Source organism: Pholcus phalangioides, unplaced genomic scaffold (assembly GCF_987345545.1).
Source record: "Pholcus phalangioides strain wild (caught in Gottingen) unplaced genomic scaffold, Ppha-v1.0 ptg000015l_1, whole genome shotgun sequence".
NCBI lineage: Eukaryota > Metazoa > Arthropoda > Arachnida > Araneae > Pholcidae > Pholcus > Pholcus phalangioides.
In genome coordinates, this window is record NW_028301608.1 from 67,499,018 (window position 1) to 67,519,761 (window position 20,744).

At 35.1% G+C, this 20,744-nt stretch overlaps 2 protein-coding genes and 1 long non-coding RNA gene across 3 annotated transcripts in view; 2 read left to right on the plus strand and 1 right to left on the minus strand.

Moving 5' to 3' along the window:
- LOC149076581 (DNA excision repair protein ERCC-6-like) overlaps positions 1-20,744 on the plus strand; it is a 53,019-nt gene that overhangs the window by 2,198 nt on the left and 30,077 nt on the right. The window contains exons 2-7 of the mRNA XM_089244167.1: positions 2,666-2,899; positions 3,040-3,227; positions 3,848-3,973; positions 5,904-6,069; positions 13,247-13,372; positions 14,348-14,440. Coding sequence (XP_089100293.1) covers positions 2,720-2,899; positions 3,040-3,227; positions 3,848-3,973; positions 5,904-6,069; positions 13,247-13,372; positions 14,348-14,440 — 879 coding nt within the window. The 5' untranslated portion in view covers positions 2,666-2,719. The remainder of the gene's footprint in view (positions 1-2,665; positions 2,900-3,039; positions 3,228-3,847; positions 3,974-5,903; positions 6,070-13,246; positions 13,373-14,347; positions 14,441-20,744) is intronic.
- LOC149076582 (uncharacterized) lies at positions 17,304-18,512 on the plus strand. The gene is made up of 2 exons (XM_089244171.1): positions 17,304-17,449; positions 18,211-18,512. Exons 1-2 carry the CDS (start codon positions 17,377-17,379, stop codon positions 18,447-18,449), a joined length of 312 nt encoding a protein of 103 aa, XP_089100297.1. The 5' UTR covers positions 17,304-17,376; the 3' UTR covers positions 18,450-18,512.
- On the minus strand, positions 19,055-20,041 carry LOC149076583 (uncharacterized). Its single transcript, XR_016194075.1, has 2 exons — positions 19,811-20,041; positions 19,055-19,175 (listed from the first exon to the last, which is right to left on the minus strand). It is a non-coding gene; the product is annotated as an uncharacterized LOC149076583 (long non-coding RNA).

A 20,744-nucleotide genomic window follows, 5' to 3' on the forward strand; every position in this document is an offset into this window, starting at 1 on the left:
CTAGAACATTTGTGCGGCCCCTAGTGGTATTTTGGGGAAGAGCCACACTCAATGGGCCAAAGAGCCGCGGTTTGCGACCTCTACTCTAGGCGATTCATGTTGCATGTTCATGTAGGTAGAAAATCTGCTCCCAGAAAAACATGGCTTTTACGGAGCCCTTAGATAGCTGTGAAAAAATTTAGACGTGAGAAAAAAAAAAATTCTTCCTTTAAAATGTGGTGAGAAGTGTATTATTTTCAAATTACAGCAGAGCTATCTTAACATATGGAGGGGGCAGCTGGGTATAACCAACACCTTCTATAGCAGAAAGCCTCCGCGTAAATCTTGTGAGGTCACTGAAGTCATTCATAGCCATTGGATATAGTGCAAAAAAAAATTTTGCATTGGCAGAAACTAGTTATTTTATCAAGCTATGTATTGGTGTTTTCCTAGCATGGTGCATCATCTGTTCTGTCGTCTGCCTGCTGTACCCAATGGCTACAGGGGAAATGGACAACTTCAGTGATGTCAAAGCTTCGCACAGAGGCTTTCTGCTATAGAAGATGTTGGGCATAACATGGAGTGTTATGACCATGGGGAGCCTATATGATATCTATGAGTTTTAGAATAAACTAGCTATAACACCCGGCGTTGCCCGGGATTTCTTCAATGAGGCTTTTTTGGATAAAATGATATCTCCCTCTTTCTTTGAGGAACATGCAAAATGTGCAAAAGTTCACCAATATGGCGACTTCCTGTGTGACTCATGAAAGAAACAAATCTAGATTTAAAGTAACGTAAAAATAAATATATATTCAATTACTTCATATTTAATCTCCTGGGCTTCGTATATCTCTCAAAGCGAACTCAATATTCCGAAAATCGAGTATTTAATACAATTTTTAAAATTATTGATGTGACAGAAAACCCCACCAAATTTCCGCATTTCTACATTAAAATCGGCAATTTTAACACTGATTTTTATGAGGATCACCCTTTTCCTGACCATCAAAGCGATGCTGATGATGATTACGACATCATTTAAAAAACCTCATTACTGGGAGTATTGAAAATGTGGCAGACCATTATAAAAGCATAAAATATTATACATATGACATGAATGTCGCTCTCCACTTGTTAATACAAAATATACGGAAGACTGGGTGTTGTGAAGATATTTATTATTTGAGATGTTAATTTTTTAAGGAAGGAAAAAACTCATCTCTGCCTCTACCGGGAGTCTAACTCGGGTCCCTCGATTGCCAGACGAGTGCTCTGACCACTAAGCTACAGAGGAGATAGAGATATATTATACATATATATTTACGTACAGCATTGGAGGACAAACCATTGTAAAGGCATATGAACGTCTGAAACGCATTGCTAGGGAACCACGGTAACCAAAGTAAATGTTCGGAAAGTGATTGTTGAGGCCCAAAAATCATTGTTGCCCGACAGTTTTTTTGCCTGTTTGGGGCATTTGCCCTGCTCTGACGAAATTTAAAGTAGCATATCGTTCAAGTCGGGTGCCATTTGGTATATATGCAAAATTTGGCAACGATTGATCTGAAATTGTAGATTTGTATAGAGAACATACACACACACAGGCAGAAAATTAATTTTATATATATAGATATGCAGATATGTTATCTGTTTTAGTAAGCTAAGTAGGGGACCCATAAAATGTCATTTTCTCCAGAGATCAATGCCAACAAAAATTCATAAGTGCCATACATCCCCACAATATCCTTCCAAAATAGTATATTATTTATTTAACGTGTCCAGAACATATCGAGACCTTTCCATGTTTGAACAGACCATAGGGATAGGGGCAATTGCCCCCTCCCCCTCACACTTCAGTGTATTTTTTCTTTGGCATAGGTAGAGGGTGGAGATGGAAATTTGCGTCTTCCCTCATTCTGGGAGCCTGTATCTGCTTATGTCCCAATGCAGAATGTTTTGCATTGTTGTGAACAAGCCCTCAGGGCTGGCTGGAAATGTTCTGCAATAAAATTTCTATAATAGTGTCTTGTACACTTAAAATTCTTCCAGATTGTTCTGCTATGTAATGTACATTGTAGATTTTGGCATATTTTGCTTTAAGGGACTTATGCAACAGATATTTGCGGACATTATTTCTGATAATTTTGTGCTGTATTCAGACTTGGTGTGCTTTCATTGAATGATATGCAGAGCTACATCATAATATGAATGGGAAGACAAATTATGAGACAAGTAATGAATCAGCTGCTCACAAGGTTTTTTCTTGTTTCGGTATATTAAAGAGATGCGCCACTCTTGAATCTTGTATGGTGAAAAGCTGTGGCCATGAGGTCGCAACTGGCGTGTGCATGGGTGGAAAAGAAGCAAAAGCCAAGCTTATCCTAAAGGAACCCAAGTATGTGTGTGTGTGTGTGCATAGTTTAGATCCACCTTTGGAGTGATCAGGTTTCAATATGACGAAATTGACGCATCTAGGCAAATATGCTTATTACTAGGTATATAATACTATCCAATAGTATGACCAAATTCTATTACAGTGTGTTCTTCTAGGACAGGTGTTTAAAACCAAGATGCCTTATCTTAATTGCACTTTGCATCTATTCTTATTTGCCCAGGCATTCTTTGTTTCTGAAAATATTTTCTTTCACTAATTGCCGTGGTTAATGGTAAACTTTTTTTTCAGGCTGATACAATAATACAATTCTCAAACTCAAATAGCAATTTTGATTAGTGAAAAATGTCTACTGATGATAAAGTGGATATCAGTCCTGAGAAAGCTAGACAATTTGTTAATCTGCAAAAAGAAGCTAAAGATCTCGCTGGTCGAGGCTACCTACAAGAGTCATTGGATCTATTCCTAAAGGCCAAAGCTATTCACCCTAGTAAAAAAATTTTGTCAAGGATTGAAAGACTGAAGGTGATTAAATTTTATAGTGAAGTTGTGTGTGTGGAAGTCAAACTATTCATTATCATCAAACTATTATATTGTTTTGTGTTTACTCCAAAAAAACATTGTTTAAAAACCTCACTTTTTTGTTGGTGGCAACTGCTTTACAGGATGCATTGAAAAGAGTTGAAGAAGAGGAAAAGGAGGAAGAAGATGATGAAATGATTCAGGTGGCTGATGGCTTCCATTTGTATCATGAGATTTATAATAAGCTCTTTCCATATCAACGATTAGGAGTTGCTTGGATGTGGGGCCTTTTCAAGAAAGGCAAAGGAGGTATTTTGGGAGATGATATGGGGTAAGATTTCTCTTAATTTATTATTTCATGTAATAAAGGCTCTTTGATGTCATGATCATGCTTACATATATTACACATCGTCAGGAATTACATCACTAATCAAAAAACTGGAAATTGTGCAGAATAACAAAAATGAACACTTTTCTATCTCAAAACGCTGTCTATACTAGCCCCGATTCTTTTTTCTTTTTTTTGGCACAAAATAAAGTGTCCCAGACTCTGCCACGAAGCTGGGCTGCAAGAGATCTCGGCAACGGGATAAGTCCAGTGGCAAAGTTCTGGCGTTCATTCATTCATTGTCTATACTAGAATGAAACTTTTGCTGCTTAGCAGCCAGTTTTATAGCTATGGGAATGCCAATATTACTGACTTGTAGAGAAAGAAAGTTTTGAATATGGAATTAACTCAAATTCATGAATTTATGAGTTGATGGTATTCTAGCCAGTGTGCAATATATAAAAAGTGATAAGTTCTCTTCTCATTTCACTTGCATCCATTTAGAATTGTTCAGTGTTAAGTAGTTTTTTTACCTTTTTTTAAGCTTAAGTGCACTGTAAACTGATAAAAATATTTATATATTCTTTTCCAAAAATGCTTATAAAATTGTTTCATTTTTGCAGTTTGGGGAAAACCATTCAGGTCATAGCATTTCTTTCGGGTATGATTGATGCAAAATTAGTGAAAAGTGCAATAATCATCATGCCAGTCTCCTTACTTCCAAACTGGAAAAAAGAGTTTCGTAAATGGTAGGTTTTTTTCTGTAATAAAACAAATTAGATATTATTTGATGAGTGGTGCAAGATTTAATTAATAAACATTGATATGCATTGTATCGTGTATAAATAATGCACAGTAAGACCTCGGTATAGCATCACCCTGCTTATAACATCAGTTTTTGGAAATCTGACCTTATGGAACAGGAATTCTTTGCTAAACTTCCCTGCATTTAACATCATGCTCAAATTACAAAACCACTTACAAAGTCATCTTGCAAGTCTTCTCAGAGACATGTATTAATGTTCTGTTTTTTCAGAAGCATGACTTGCACAGAGGAAAGACAATTTGTGTCTTTTATTGGGGTTTTTCTTTCACTTTCAATCATTTTTCCTTGGAAGTGATTCATACCCGATTTGTCAGAAGGTATACACTAGTGTCTGGGAAGGCAGGCAGTATCTGATTGACTTTCAAAATAGAAATCCAGTGTGAACTGAATAAGCAAAACAAGTGGTGAGCTCAAATATCCCAATGTAAAGAAAACCTGTACTGTACATTCACGATGGTACACCAAATAAAAAAATCACTTTGAGGAAAAGCAGTTAGCTGTAATTAGTTAATTTTGAGAATTCAAATGTCCGAAGCTGCTTTTTTAAAACTGTGGCATTCCTAGAATATCTTTTAACACCACTTATGGGGCAATAATTATTATGAATAATTATTCATACATGCCAACTCCTATGGATTTCTACCGTAAAATACGGAATTACTGTAAATTGCAAAAATAACAGGTCTGGTTTTTTTCTTCAAAAGAATGTTTTTAATTAGAGATTTGAATTGTAATATCCAGTTGAGTACAACATGATATTATGAAAGACATCTCCAAAGAATGAATATTGTGCTGAATTTGAAATGAAATAAAACAACCTTGTTGTTGATAGTTGTTGTAAAGGTTTGCTTTGTTTGGCTGTCCGCACATCCGCTAGTTGAATACCCTGTCCCCAGGTGGGCCTTTATACCGAAAACGTCTTAATTGCTAAATTTAAAACAAAAGAATGAGCAGAATAACTTATTTTATTCATGCTATTTTTCATGGATAAGTTTCTACAAAGAAAGAGGAAGAGGGATGTCAATGACAATAAAGCAGTAATAGTGTCCTGTTCCAAAAAATTTAACTTTCACTAATTTCATGAGGAATATTAATGACAAATAGGCTTAAACTTAAAAAAAATTACTATCTTAGATGATAGTAATCATAAGAGCCAGGTAAATGCCCAGTATGGTCTACAAGTTGAAGAAAATGAGAAAATTGATTTAGATTTTTAAAATAGTCATAAGGGGAAAAAATAGGTTGTGCCCCCTTTCCCGTTGGCGAACATTGCCATTACAGAGAGGATTGGTCCTAAGGTTGGCATGTATGGGACAATTAGAAAAGGTTTGTAATGTGAAGCCTGCTGAGAAGTAATGATGCATAACATAAAAAGATTTATTTAAATAGCACTGTGTAATGCGTAATTGTAAACATTTACAAATCTATATTTTTTCGTTAAATATCATAACCATTTCAAGATAAATTGTCTGTTTCTTTCTATTTTTAAAAGTAAAAAAAGCCATTTCTTCATAAATTCTAGACTAACCTGCTATTTCTGTTCAAAAAACCAATTTCAACAGTGAATTTTCTTATATTTATTTTAGTAAAGCATGCATTTACTTGTGAAATCCTTGTTTACTTAATCTGTAAGTACTCATTATTAAGTCCCCTGCTTATAAAGTAAATTTTGTTTGGTCCCCAGAGGTGACGTAAAACTAGTCTCACTGTATATGAAACAAAAAAATTAAATGTGCAATTCCACATTACTTTGTAAGACTAAATCTAACTTTTGATTATGAAATCGGGTATTTTTACAGTTCAATGAAAAAAAATTAATCTAGGCAATTTTTGTTTCAATTTGTATATATTAGGTGTCCAGGCATTGATGTTGGCGAGTTCCATGGTGGATCTAAGAAAGAACGTGAACAGAATCTCAATCGTATTCAACGCAGGGGAGGAGTAATATTGACAAGCTATGGAATGACTTTAGGAAACCAAAACCTGATTTCAAAATTAGATGGTCGGGATTTTATTTGGGTAACATTTCTATTTCCTCTGGAAATTTTTCAGTAAGTCATTCTTGAAGTAATTTTTGTTAAACTTGTTTAGGGCAGCCTGCTAAAAAAATGTGATGGATTTGTTTTTCATGATTTTTTATACTGATGTTTATCAAACTACAGTATCAAATTTTTGGTGTCTTAGAAGTTATTTCAGAAATCGTAAACTGACTTTTCACCATAAATTTTGTATTATTCTAATTTCACCTTTGTAAGTGGTGTATCTAGTCTTTTAAACACATATACTCAATCACAGCTGATTGGTTATCATAACACATTTCAATTCCTAATAGGGATGGGAAGAATAGTGACTTGGCTAAATAACTGAATATTCGGCTAACGTTTTGACCGAACTCCAAATATTCTGCAGTCGAATATTAATTTTTCTAAATAATCATCATAATTATTAATAAAATTGCTTTAATTGAAAGTAAAATTATTGGTACTTTTCAAATGATTGTTATTGAATTTTAATTATGCAATTAATTATTTAAATAAACATAAAAACTAGTAATTGAAAGATTTTTATGGCCATGTGATGCCCTGACCATCAAATTTAACTATAATATATTGGATTTTAATATTGCAGAATCATTTTTGCTTCCACATTGGTTACAATTTTACATCTGATTAAGAAAATGTCAACCACTAATTTACTCAACTAGTAATGCATCATAAAATTTACAACTTATTTTCTTATTTTTCCTCTATAGATGTTCTTGTGTTGATTTGATTGTGTTGATGTTCTTTGTTTGTTGTCCTTTCACCTATTTCAGTAGCTCAATATGTATCTTGTCTAGGTACATCCTTATTCTATTTTCAGTATCATGTTTTCCTTATTCTAGAAATTCACCCTAATATAACCCCTTTCACAGAAAGGGGCATACATGAAACAATAAAATATAATCAGTATATATATAAATTTTTAATTCATGGGAAAAAATTACAATTAATATAATTTTTTAAAAGTTAGTTTGTTCTTATATTTACACAGATATTCGGCCGAACCAAATATTTGGCAATAGAGCCGAATAGCAGCCAAATATTAGTCCCATCTCTACTGCAGGGGTGGGAACTCTGCGCCATAGTGCGCCAAAATGAATATCCTGCGCCAATGGTGTGTTTTTGCGTCATTCTGCGCCAAACTTCGATTTTGCGCCAAAATCGTACCGCGCTTCTAAGGCTTGCAGCTGACGTAGAAGCTTCAGCTTATTTCTCCGTGTTTGTGATTGGCTTACGGAAAACATACGTCACCCACTGAGGAAGACGTTGCTGTTCTACTGACGAACCGTGACGAATTCACGGAGCAAAGAAAAAAAGAAAAAGCGTATTACAACCTCCTTGGGTACTTTTATTTCAGGAAGGAGACACGGAAGTTGGCGGATTTTTTTTTTTTTTTTGGTTTACCACGTGCTGCGATGACGATGCCGTGTTTTTAACTTCTTGAGTGAGAAAAAAAGTACAAGATGAGTCTTTCGAAATTGAAAGGTAAGATTTCGATTCTTTTATTTAAATTATTTGAGGTCCTTTTGCATGATTTGTGTTTTTGAAAATCTAAGGCAATGATTGACAGGAACAAACGCGCTCACGGTGAAAATGAAGAAATAGCTAACTTTTTCCATCTCTCTTTTCGAAAATAATTATTCAATAAATTTCAGGCCCGGGAAATAAAATCATTTTTATGATTTTCGATTTTCTTTTGATTTGCGATTTTTTTAACCCATTGAAAATGTAATTTATTTCAGAAGAAATGCACCAGAAATGGAAATTACTTTTCTTTGTTGTGCATCATATCAATTAAAAAAAGATGACTCTATTTGGGCTACAAGGAAAAGAAAAAATTTTTTTTTTTGGAAAATAGGTGTTTTGAAATACAATCATCGAAATTTTTTTGTTGCCCGAACTGGAGCGCGGTTCGAGCGCGAACGCGGACGTCACGATTAACGGGTTAAAATGGCTAGTAAATGAAATCTATTGCTTTTTCTGTTTGTAAACTGTTTTTTTCCATTTATGATTTCCAACCAATTATCGCCTGTGAAAAAAATAGTCCGCAGCGTTGCATTTGATACACGAATGTCATTTATCAATAACGAAAATTCTGTCAAGGTTTTTCTTCTATGTATATCCATAAATCTTGAAAAAATTTTAACTAATTTTGGAAATTTTTAATTCTAACCTTTCAGAGAAAAAACAATTAGCGGCCGTAACAATTCTTTTTGTGAAGAAACATGATTTCACCACCCCCTTCCCCCCATGAAACTCGATGATTTCTTCAATGGTATTTTGTTCCCTTCTAGTTTTCGCCTGGGGCAGTTGCCACCCCTTTCACCCAGTTTCGCCCGTGGATAGAGCGTAGCAGTAAATCTGCACTAAGAAATTCCGATATTTTTTTAACATAGCACGCGTGTCAAAAATGCCGTTAATCCTTAATAAATATATAAATTTGATAGGGAAAAAAACGGCATTGTTTCGCGGGACGTTTTTAGATCACTGAGCTATGGAGAAATTAAGGTTTTCTAATAGCGAAGTGTTTTAAGCAAGACATTCGCACTTCGCGAATTAAACCTATATAGTAATATCCGTAACTGACGGGGTGACCATACGTCCCGTATTTCCCGGGACATTTCCGTAGTTTTGACGCGATTCTGAGGCTTCCAATTTTTCACGTATTTTTAGGGAATACTAGAATTTTTATTATTTATTGAAATTATTTTTCAATTCAAATTATATTTCGGAAATTACAACTTTAAGAATATTCATCTCACAAATTTGTCATGGTTAAAGTTTTGTTCATGGAATTCCATTGCAATTTGCAGTAATGCGCAATTCTTTGTCAGTAGCAATTTTGAAAGTAATTTATGCAATATTTGCAACATTGCTTACCTTTAGCATCATTTTTGGCGGTAATTGGCGATGTCCACATTTGAATCCCAATTTCTTGTATTTTTCTTAAGTAAATGTGGCCAGCCTAGTAATTGCAAGTCAAAAATGTTCTGGAGGTGAGAGTGAACAAGGCTGCAACTAGGGAAAGACTGGATTCTGGTGTCCCGGGCGCTAGACCAGAAGGGGCGCCACATGTACTTTTTCCATTCAAAATAATGGGGGAAGAGGGGGGGGAAATGATACTAACTCCACGTTACAGTGAATTTCCATTTCTAGTTGCGGCACTGAGGGTGAACGTTAACCCCTACCCTTGGCTGTGAAAGTCACTAGATTTTATGCTTCTTTTTTTCCTCGAAAATATACTGTGGGAGCAATTGTTCCTTTCCGCCTTCCCCCCTGGTTCTGGCCATGTGCTTGCAGTTTATATGTTCAGATACATTTCATTCAGTTAATGTATAACTCTTTTTAAAAGAGCATATTCTCAAATGTTGTATTTATGTTGCAGGAAGAAGCACAGAGTTTAATCCTTCTGTGCTGGATGAGATTGACAGTAATGGGGACTGTATTCGCAGCTGGTGTTTGGCTGGATTCAAGCCCGGAGAAGCACAGTGCAGGATTTGGAATGTCATAATAAGTTGCAAACAACATGGCATATCTGCTGTAAAACGTCATGCACTTGGAAAGAGACATGTTGAGCTGTGTAGTAAGGCGAGGGGTGACAATGGTAAACTCAAGATTTGTATGCAGCAGCAACAACTCTCTGTGAATTCATGGAATAACTTGAAAAATCCGAATCAAGGCAAAGATGATGTAATTGCTGCAGAAACCAGATTCGCTATCATGATTGCACAGAAAGACCTTCCATATAGTCTTGGGGATGTAGCAAATGATACTTTCTATAAAATGTTCCCCGATTCTAAAATTGCAAAAGAATTCTCTTGCAGTAAAAAGAAAGTTTCGTACATGATTTCTGATGGAATTGGACCTTATCTGAAAGAGGAAATGATAACAGATATATCAAAATCTGAAGCCTTTTATTCTATTCAAATAGATGAGACACCTGTATCTGAAAAGAGAATTCAGCAGCTTGATATTCTTATCCGCTACTTTAGTGAGAAATGTCAGCGAATTGTTGTTGATCATCTAGAATCATTTCATATTAGACATGCCACATCGCAAAATATGTTGGACTGTATTGTTGAAGCCCTAACAAAGCTTCCATCTGAAAAACTTCTAGCCTTTTATAGCGATGGGCCAAATGTCATGAAGTCGTTGAAGGCCAAGTTGAAGAAAGTGAATCCTAATTTGCTAGACATTGGGGAATGTTCACTCTATAAAGTCCACAATGCTTTTGCTGCTGGATTGAATTCATTTGGCAGTGATATTGAATTGTTAGTAATGGACATTTATTACTTTTTCAAAAGATCACCAGCACAAAGTGATGACTTCAAAAATTTGCAATCTGAGATGGACATTGCTCAACACATCTTTACGAGGCATGTAAATAGTAGATGGTTGACCTTGAGTCAATCCCTTTGCAGGATTATAGAACAATTCCCTGTATTGGAAGCATTTTTTAATAAAGAATTTAAAAAATGTAATGCTCGTGATACCCAGCGATGGAGTAGACTTTGTCAGGCATTTGCAGATAAGACGATATATGCAAAGGCATTATTTTTGCAAAATATATCTAATTTGTTCACAGGTTTTTTATTATTGTTCCAGAAAGAAGAACCTTTAATTCATGTGTTATATGAAGAATTAACTTCGCTAGTGAAAAAAATTCTCGGAAGATTTATGATTAGCACAACTTTTCTAGAAAAAAATGGCAGCCAACTGCAGGAAATTGATCTGCGTAAAGGAGAAAATTGGTTGAAAAAGCCTGAAGTTGGGAGTGATACGCTCAAGGAGATGGCGAACTGGAGTAACCCAGAAAAGCAAGAGTTCTTTTTAGGAGCTCGAGCTTTTTATATCTCTTGCACTGAACACCTTTTGAAATCTTTGCCACTGGGTAACAAGTTTCTGATGTGGCTTAAATGCCTGCATCCATTATTCAAGTACGAGGCGTCATCCTTAACATGCATTAGGCATTTGGTATCATCTGTACCCACTGTCGTAGAACCCAGTAGTGTATCAAGCGCAGTAGATGAATGGGTCATCTATCAATCGGATCCTGAAACTAGTGAATCAAATTCTAAACGAATTGATGAATATTGGTCAGAAATATTCAGTCATAAAGATTCATTAGGTAATGCCAAATACAAACATTTGCCAATTTTAATTAAAGCGCTGTTAACATTGGCCCATGGAAATGCAGATTGTGAGCGAGGTTTTAGTCTGAATAACAACAGCTTGCAATCCAGAAGCAGCCTTAGTATTGCCAGCATTAATGGCATTAGAAAAATCAAATCTGCGGCTAAGAAGTGTGGAGAAATTTCCTTGAACGCAAATCTTCTGACTGCTGTGAAAATGTCATGGCGACGCTATGAAGAAAGAACAAAGTCTGAAGAAAACAAAGAAAAACAAAAAGAGATGGGTGAGACTGACCAAAGATTGAAAGACTTGAAGAATGAAGAAAAAGAATTGAATAGAAGGTTGCAGTCCACACAAATTTTGCTGAAAAAGGCAGAGCAATCCATAAGTGATGGACTGAAAAGAAAATCTTTTGTAGATGTAGAATGTGGAGGAGTTTTGCTATCAGATTCAAATAAAAAAATTGCAGAAATAATGTCCCGCTTAGAAAAAAACAAAAAGGAGCAAATGGGAAGCTGTGCAGAAAAGCAGAAGGTCAATAAAAGTATTGGATAAATTTGGTATTGTTTTTTTCTTTTTCTGAGTAATAGCATTTTCCTTTTTTAAGTATATACATTAGAGGATATTGTAACACAGTGGTGTAAAAAATATTTCCAAAAACTAGAAACATCTCAAGGTGTTTATCTTTTGTCACATATGACATGAATGTCGCTCTCCACTTGTTAATACAAGATATACGGAAGACTGGATGTTGTGAAGATATTTATTATTTCAGATGTTTATTTTTTTAAGGAAGGAAAAAACTCATCTCTGGTAGAGGCAGAGATGAGTTTTTTCCTTCCTTAAAAAAATAAACATCTGAAATAATAAATATCTTCACAACATCCAGTCTTCCGTATATCTTGTGTTTTGTCACATAAATAAAAGTATTGTCAAATTCTTAGCATTCCACCTCTCTTTAACCTGGTAGTGTAAGTATTCATGTACTTACACTGTGGTCAAAAGTAAAGTGTAGAACTGATTAGTAACTGATTTTTCATGCTTCGACCCAAAATAAAATTTCCAGACGGTTTTATGACAGCCTCTCTTTCAAACAAGGTGTCCAAAATCCTGAAACACCAAAAATTAAAAACAAGATAAACATATGTTTGATAACAAAAGACAGTGCAGTTGTTTTAGTTTGAAAAGGGGTGAGAGTTACCTAAAATATTCTTGTAAGTTAATTTTGCTGCTCCAATTTATAAATAACTGCTCCGAATCCTATATTTTGCTGCTCCAAAACTGCTCCGAATCCTATATTTTGCTGCTCCGGAGCTGCTCCGAATCCTATATTTTGCTGTTCCGGAGCTGCTCCGAAATGGACTTTGCCACTTCCCACCCCTGCTACTGTTATTGAGTTGTTACAATTGTCAAATCATTGCTCAGGTATTGTTCAACCATACTTGATCGGTTTAATTTATAAATGTGCATCGATTGAATATAGTGCAGAAAATAAATTATGGTTAGCCAGACAAAAAGGATTCTAACCAATGCTCAACAATTAAAAAAAAAATTAATAATGTTGGGCAAGTTTCTCATTAGTCAAGAATAGTTTTTCTTCAAAAAAAAGAAAGTCTTAAATGAAATCCTTAATTTAATTGCCCCTTTTTCATGTTGGAAGATGCATCGTTATGAAGTCTAATTACTTTGTGTCATTCTTAGATTCTGATGTAGCAGTCACATATATATAAAATTTTAGGTGCTAATACCGATTTCATAGTTGCTATGGTGACCTGATGCCTGGGATTCGTCAGTCTCTGATTTATTGACCAGTTTTATTCTTCCTCACATATAAGAAAATGTCTGTTGTTGTAGGTGCCGTTGAATGATTGAGCATAGTTTAGTTCTCCCCTTCCTTTTTAAAGTAATAATGACAAGCTAAAGTAGGATTGACTTTAAAAAGGATTCACTTTTAAAATTAAACTTTAACGGAAAAAAAAAAATCTGAAATTTAAAGATTGGTTTTTTTTTGCTTTCTCCAGGATTATGTGATTTTAGATGAAGGACATAAAATAAAAAATCCATCAAAAACAACTAAAGCAGTTCATGAAATACCATCAAAGAATCGAATCGTTTTGACTGGAACTCCAATACAAAATAACTTGCAAGTGAGTTTTGCTAGTTTTTCATTGTTTAGTGACCAGTGTTAGAGTGGGTTTACTATTTGACATTGCCCTGCATGTTTAAGTTGCCATTTTTATTTTTCAATGTACACTCATGTCCAAAAATTAAGGATGTGACAAAAATTGCCTTGCTGTGGTCTTGTCATGCCATATGTTTTAAATAATGATTTATTTTTGTTCTTAATAAATCTTTTTTTTAATATGCTTACTTCCAATCACTATTTTCCTGATTACTACCAATATCATTAATTTTTAACTCATGGATGTGTATATACATTTATTATGCGTATGTTACTACAGGCAAGAGATGGTACGCTTTCTGCAGCATTGCTATTTTTTACTATGTTAAATGACATAGTATATGAGTGCACAATGGGTGATTGCTGAACAATTCACTCACATTATATTAAAACTTCCTGTTTTTTTTGGCACAGACATTAAAATAAAATACAAAAGGGGAGTTAGCGCTAGGAAACTATGTACATGTTCCAATGTGTAGTTAAATAATTTGATATAATTTGATTAAAATCACAATTTTCGCAATTTAAAGTTCTTAAATTTTATTTTTGGTTCTTCAAGATTTTTCTTGGAGAATATTTAAAACTTTAAATTAAGGAAATGCTTTATCAAGAAATGAACACCACTGATCTTGATCTAAACACCATTGGTCTGAAGTTTAATCTGTCATTTAATTTTATCTTTAAATCAAGAAAATATCTCAATTTAAGATAGGCCTAGTTGAACTGCAGTTTAACATTTTTTCTAAGGGGATTGAAAAAAATGTGTGATCATCCCTTAGATTAAAAAGGATCACACACTCTGATTATAAGACTATGAAAGAAATAGTTCATGATGCATTTGTTTGGAAAAAATAAATACACTAATTCACTTGCATTAGTTTTATTTATAGTATTAAGCTTTTTGTCTGAGTCGCCCTTTATGTTTATTTCACTGTCTCAGGAATTATGGGCTTTATTTGATTTTGCTCATCATGGAACTCTCTTGGGCTCGTGCAGAACTTTCAAGATGCAATATGAATCGCCAATAACCCGAGTAAGTTACATCAATGGTTTTTTTATGTTCTTGCTGCTGTGTATGTTATCAGAGTGTATTGACTGCTGCAAATATTTTGTTTATTAATGGTTTTGTTTATCAATGGTTTAACGCTGAAAAATCATGAGATGGCACATTGTGTGTGTTCATCCAGTTTGGCATTTATGTCATAGTCATTTCAGATTGGTTTGTTCATCTCTTCTCATTAGTTGGCTGTAAGTGTCCCAAACATCAAAAGTCTGGAATGTGATGGATAAGCACACCAGTACTGTCTCAGCCAGATGCCAAGTAAACCTTTTTGGTTATTGGAACATTAACTGTTGGTAAAATCATAAACCACAGTTTCATAACTTAGCTGCCAGCTGTATGTCGGACTAGGGTTTCCAGGCGGGGATTCCTGCCCCTTGTTCTCTGAATTTTTTTACAATTTCCTGTTCCCAGAATTCTCAGAAAATACTGTTTCAACACAGTAATACTTGCTATGAAATATAAAAAAATTTAAAAAAATCAATGGGAAATATTCTTTGAAAAATTAATTTTCTGTAGCATTGCTTGGAAAAGAAAGATGCATGGAGGGAGCTTTTCAGAGTTTCCAATTCTAAAAATTGTACAAGTAACCTTGTGCCCACTATAAAATCTTAATACTGAGAGAACTGTACTAAGAGCCTGAAGCAAAAAAAAAAAAAAAAAGAAATCGCTCTCCGAGTTTATGACTTTGTTTGGGGAACACCACAGATGAAAACAAGACAAGATCTGAAAAGAAGCATTGGGTTTTAAGTACAATAAGTTTGGTAGATACTGTTTTATAAAACACATATACAGACTTTAGTGATATCTTCGATTAAAGTTACCGTCCGCATCACAGTGACAGGCTATTTCATAATTGTAGAAGTAGAGGGGAGAAATGTGAAGAAAACAGGAGGATTCTCAGGGCTTTACATTATATAGCCCTGATATAGCAACACCCTGTTTTTTAAGGAATCCTCAAAACAGATAAAGATCAGTATGGAATGAAAATGTGCACAGGTGTGTGTGTGTGTGTGGACAAGAGTCTGAAGCAAACGTCCTATTTTATAGAAGAAAGAGTGATTCAGGTATTTTTCATTTACTTTTTTTTTCAAGTGGGGTGACCCTTGTCAGCTTTTTTAATGCTGAAAACGCACAAGTCGGAGATAATTTGTTCACAGTTGTACTACAACTCAAACGTTTGTAATGAGGTGAGGGAGAGAAAGGTGCTGTTAGTCTTTAAGGGGATATTTTGGAGTGTGAGCAACACTTTTTTAAGGAGGTTAGCCAATGGCCTTTAATGGCCATGAATCAACACTGACAACATTTTTTTATGACTTCTTATTTCATGGAAAAACAAGTCAACGTTTTTGTGGAGGGGGGGGGCTAATAGTCCAGGGGGTGAATATGGTGCAAAATAAAAATTGGGGACTTGAAGACTCGAAAATTAAATCTGGAAAAATGTATGAATAATTATTTTTATCAAAGGGAAAGGGATGTGTAAAAATTTGACCAGCATAGCATAGTTATCAAAATATTATAGTGACAAGCATATGTGGAATTGAAGCTATAGAAAAGGGTAAAACATATATCTTTTTTTTTCCTTTGCTTGGTCTGAATTTTTGTATGCCAGAAGTGAAGGCAGCATGCCACAAAAGGGAAATTTTACAGGAGAGTTGTTTAAAGACTTTTTCTTAGTACATTATGTCTCTATGGAACTCGTTTGTTTTAATATGTCTGTTATTTATTGAAAAGGGATTTGGTGTCCCTATATCTATGTGTAGTGTGATGAAAGCACTGCAAATTAACCACTTTGCGATGAAGGACGTAATATTGCAGCCAAACGCCAATGGAATAATTTCATACAAGTCTGCTTCTCTCCTCTATCTTCATCACTACAAAACTTTGTTGCAACCCTATGAAAAAAAATAGTTCTTTTTATCTCAGTGATGAGAAAAAAACTTCTATTCTAAAGTTAAATGAGAGTTGTACTATATACATGTATATAAGAGGGGAAAGAAAAGTTTTCCTTTCATTTGTTTTTTTTTCCTTACTTTTCTACTTTTTCCCCTTTTTCTAACATGGCATGACATTAGAACAAGGTTATCAAAACTTGTATTGTATTTATCGGCGATTCATCAAGCAGAGATTATCCAAATTTCTCGATAATCGCGTGTGAGTGAAGTGGTTAATAGCATTAACCCAATATTGCCAAAAATGGACATAGTGCCCTTTACCTCTGGCATACAGATTTAGAATATTCAAAATAAGAAAAATTAAAAAAGGTAAAATGTAATTTGATAACTAAGAGAATTTTCTCCCAAAGAAATTTTATATTACTAACCTTGAAAAAACTTTTTAAATCCGTGGAACGTGATTAAGGTTTCCGACTACATATAAGATGTCATTTTGGAAGAAAATATGAATAATATACATATTTTCAGTTTTTATGAAAGCCCATTTTTGTGATTTTAAACCAGGGGCTCGACCATCTACTTGTCGTTCATAACAACCTGTCCCTCGCTGAAGGACAATTCTGAAAGACAAGCTGAAGGACAAAATTCTCAGCGACCATTTTCTACTCGTTGAAGATTGTCGTTCAGACCACGTGATACGATAAGTACGCGAAAATGCTTCTTCGAGAGTAATTCATCTTCTGATCAATCAGTGCTATGTTAAGGAAATACAACAACTACTATGTTTTTTATTTTAATTGTTCTTCCTGGCGGTGGCAACAGAAACATTCTGTTTATTTACTTTCTATCGCTTCGGTGTGCTTTTTTTTCCCCTATCGCAATGAATGGTGCTCAACCCAAGCGATGCTCTAAGACCATCGCCGCTCAGTATGAGGTGATGATTGGAGAAACGCCATGCTTTATAATTGAGGGGAAGCTGTCCTCTGACCTCACAAGTCACGACAAAAATACAACATGGTCACGGCTGGCGACAAAATTAAATGCCATTCCGTATGGTCCCAGCAAAGATGGGAAGGATTGGAAAAAGGTGAGTACTTCCAAGTTTGTTGAATTTTACCTTGTAATTTATGAAATATAGTTAATTTATTAAATATGTTTCGTTTATAAAACCAAAAGTTTTGTTTCCTGCTGATGTTAGAAAAATTACAGAAACAAAATAAGGAAATATTGCATTTAATCGCTTAAACTAAATTTTTTTTTTTTATCAACATCTCTCAAAGTAAAAAAAATCTAATGTAATTGTTTTTTATGTAGTTTATATAAACAATGGTAGAATGTTACAAAAATTAACAGCGGTCCAAACAGGCCTTTTTGAATCTGGTTTGTGAAGGTTGAATTAATGTGGCAGTTATGCATAGGATGATTATTTAAACCACAACATTTCTTTTTGTGTAGGCATGGACTCACTACAAGAGTGCTGTGAAAAAAAAAAGTGAAATTCACTTCATCCAATGTCACATTTTCTCACAAGCGAAGAGCTTCTTTACATTGTGATCTCATTAAATTTAACTTTTGGCACACTGTGCCTATTACCTCTGGCATACAGAAATGTTTCACGCATTTCCAATTGAGTTTTGTGGTCTTCCAGTTAGTGCCGTCTTAATGCATAGGCCCCCACCAGGTTTGAGACTGCCCTGCATTTTCAGAAACTTATAACACATACAGTTGCGACATGATGGCATTGGGTTGTATCATTATTGTATATAACTGTCTGAAAGTTTGATGCATAATGGATATGATTATGAGGTATTATTTGTTAAATCTCCTTCACTTGAATGCACATTTCAGGTCCTGTTGATGTATCCCTTACTGTTCCTTCCCATCAAGAGGAAACAGCCTCAGCTTCATTGAACAGGGCGCCACAACGAAAAAAAAAAAAAAAAAGAGGATGCGATAGAAAAGCTCCCATACAGGCACAGGAGGAAACTGCAATAACCTTCAAAGAAGTACCCACTTCTATAAACAATCTTTCATCACAGTTATGTAACATGTTTAAAGATTTTATTGAAGTATATAAGAAAAATTAAAATTGTGATTTTTTTCCTTTTTATTGATTGAATTTGTATTGCTGTATTTGATTTAGATAGGTCACTTTTTAATCTCCCACAGGAGACTGGAGGATAATATGGCCCTGTTTACAGTTAAATTCAACTATTTAAAAATTCATGAAATGTATGCATCGGCTAACAGATTTGGAAAATTAAAATGAACGAACATAGGGAAGGATCAAGATCACTAAAAATATTTCAATAAAAACTATTGCCGATATCTTTTTAAAACAAAATCAATGAATTCCTCACACCTTGATTAAGTAATGAGTCAACTCTCTCTCAGTTACATTTAGTTTCATTGTGCATTTATTATTTTCTTTTCTTGCAAAATTTGAGGTATGGCAAGAATTTAACTGCCAGGACAATACATTGCAGCATAAAACATTCGAAACACAAGACATTTTATAAGCAATACTATATTCAAAAACTGAAAGCATCACAATCAAAAATTCACAAAGATTAAACTCAGAAGACATTTGTGCATGCCCTTCTGGTCAATGTTTCCCCTCCCTATTTTTGACTGCATTCACACATATAGGTTGGAAAAACACACCCGCAGCCAGTGTTTACCGCTCAAAAAAACCACACAGTTCACTAGCAGTAGTAATCATTACCGCTCAAAAAAACCACACAGTTCACTAGCAGTAGTAATCATTACCGCTGAGCATCCATTGCCTCGATGTTAAGAGTCAGAAGTTCTGTCTGAAATAGTAAAAAAAACTATGTAATGATAGTTAAAAAGACTGCATAGAAGCATGTGAATTACTAAAACCTGACATCGTGTCAGACAGAAATCGTTACAAATATCCTGAAATTTAGTAATGGAAAAAAAATTTCTTTACATAAAGGTTGAGAACAGTGTTCAGACAACATACGTGTATAGTACTACAAGAACAAATTCTGTTTGATAGTTTGTGTAAAGATATCACACCTTTTCTTATTTTATGTCATTGCATAGTGACAGTTTTCATGAAACGTATCATAAATCACTACTAAACCAGACATGCACCTCAGCCACATTGCTCTGCGGAACTTCTAGCAAATTGATACATGTTTGAATGTGCGTGTCCGTGTTGTGAAGCTTGTTTCTGTCTAATGTTTGTTATAGTGATGTCATGTGGCACCCATGGGCATAAACTCATTGAAAATTTGGAGGGAGGGGTTCAGGCTCAAATAATGGTGTCGTATAAATGCAAAAACCATATAACTGGTGCTTTTAAAAAATTAACCCTCTCTCCTCCCCCCCCCCCCCCCCCCCACTTTCCACAGACGTTTCCCAAAATTCAAAATCATAAAGGATGATTATTGGCAAAAAGTTGAAATACTATATTTCTCACCAATTGTGCGTTGACGGAGTGAAACTGCTTCCCGTTGACGTAGGAAGGCTCTGGATACTTCTTGTCAAACTTTGATGGTGCCACAACAGGAATGTGTATACAGTCTATGGCACAGATAACTCCCAGGAATTTGAGCTTCTCCCAAAAACTCTCTTGCAGGTTGACAGATTGGGACATCTCACATACTTATGGAGCATCAACGTATTGATGGCCTCAGTAACTGTATGGATAGAGTTACTCACAGACTCAGGGGTGCAAGAGCTGCGCCAATTGCGCCAAACTGCGCCGAAACGGTTCTCTTGCTACATGGTGCGCCAAGGCGCCGAATCCCTGCGCATTTGCGCCAATCCTTGTTTGTGGTTCGCGGAGGTACCGCTAATGCACTGTAGTACGTCAAATACCCTTAATTAAGCAAAAATTCGCATGAAAATTATGTTCACGGGACACGTTCTTTCTGAGACACGGAAAAAGATACGGGGTGGGGGGGGGTTAGAAACTTCAATTTTATTTTCACTTCCCACCATCTACCACAATCGAGTTATCTCGTGACCTTGGAAAGTAGTTATACTACCTTGAAGTATAAAGTCCTGTACTGTTATTGGTATAACTGGCGGGCTATCAAAGTCCCTGAATAAATATGCCGAATTTTCCGATTTCGGAGACCGTTTTTTCTCCTGCTATATACTGAAAATAACGGTAATTTCGCGGCTGCGAACCTGCGTTCTAAGACGGCATGCATCGAAAAGAGGATTGGTTTACTCGTTTAAATTACCGAAATTTTTCGGAGATCGTTGGGAAAAAATAGAATGTAAAAATTCCATCTAAAATATTCATAGTTTTGTCATCTAGCCACTATGCGGTCATGTGGTTATCGTCGGCGGTTGCCGATCGTAACAATTTCACATCGCGAAAATCCGGATTTGGCGAACGGGGC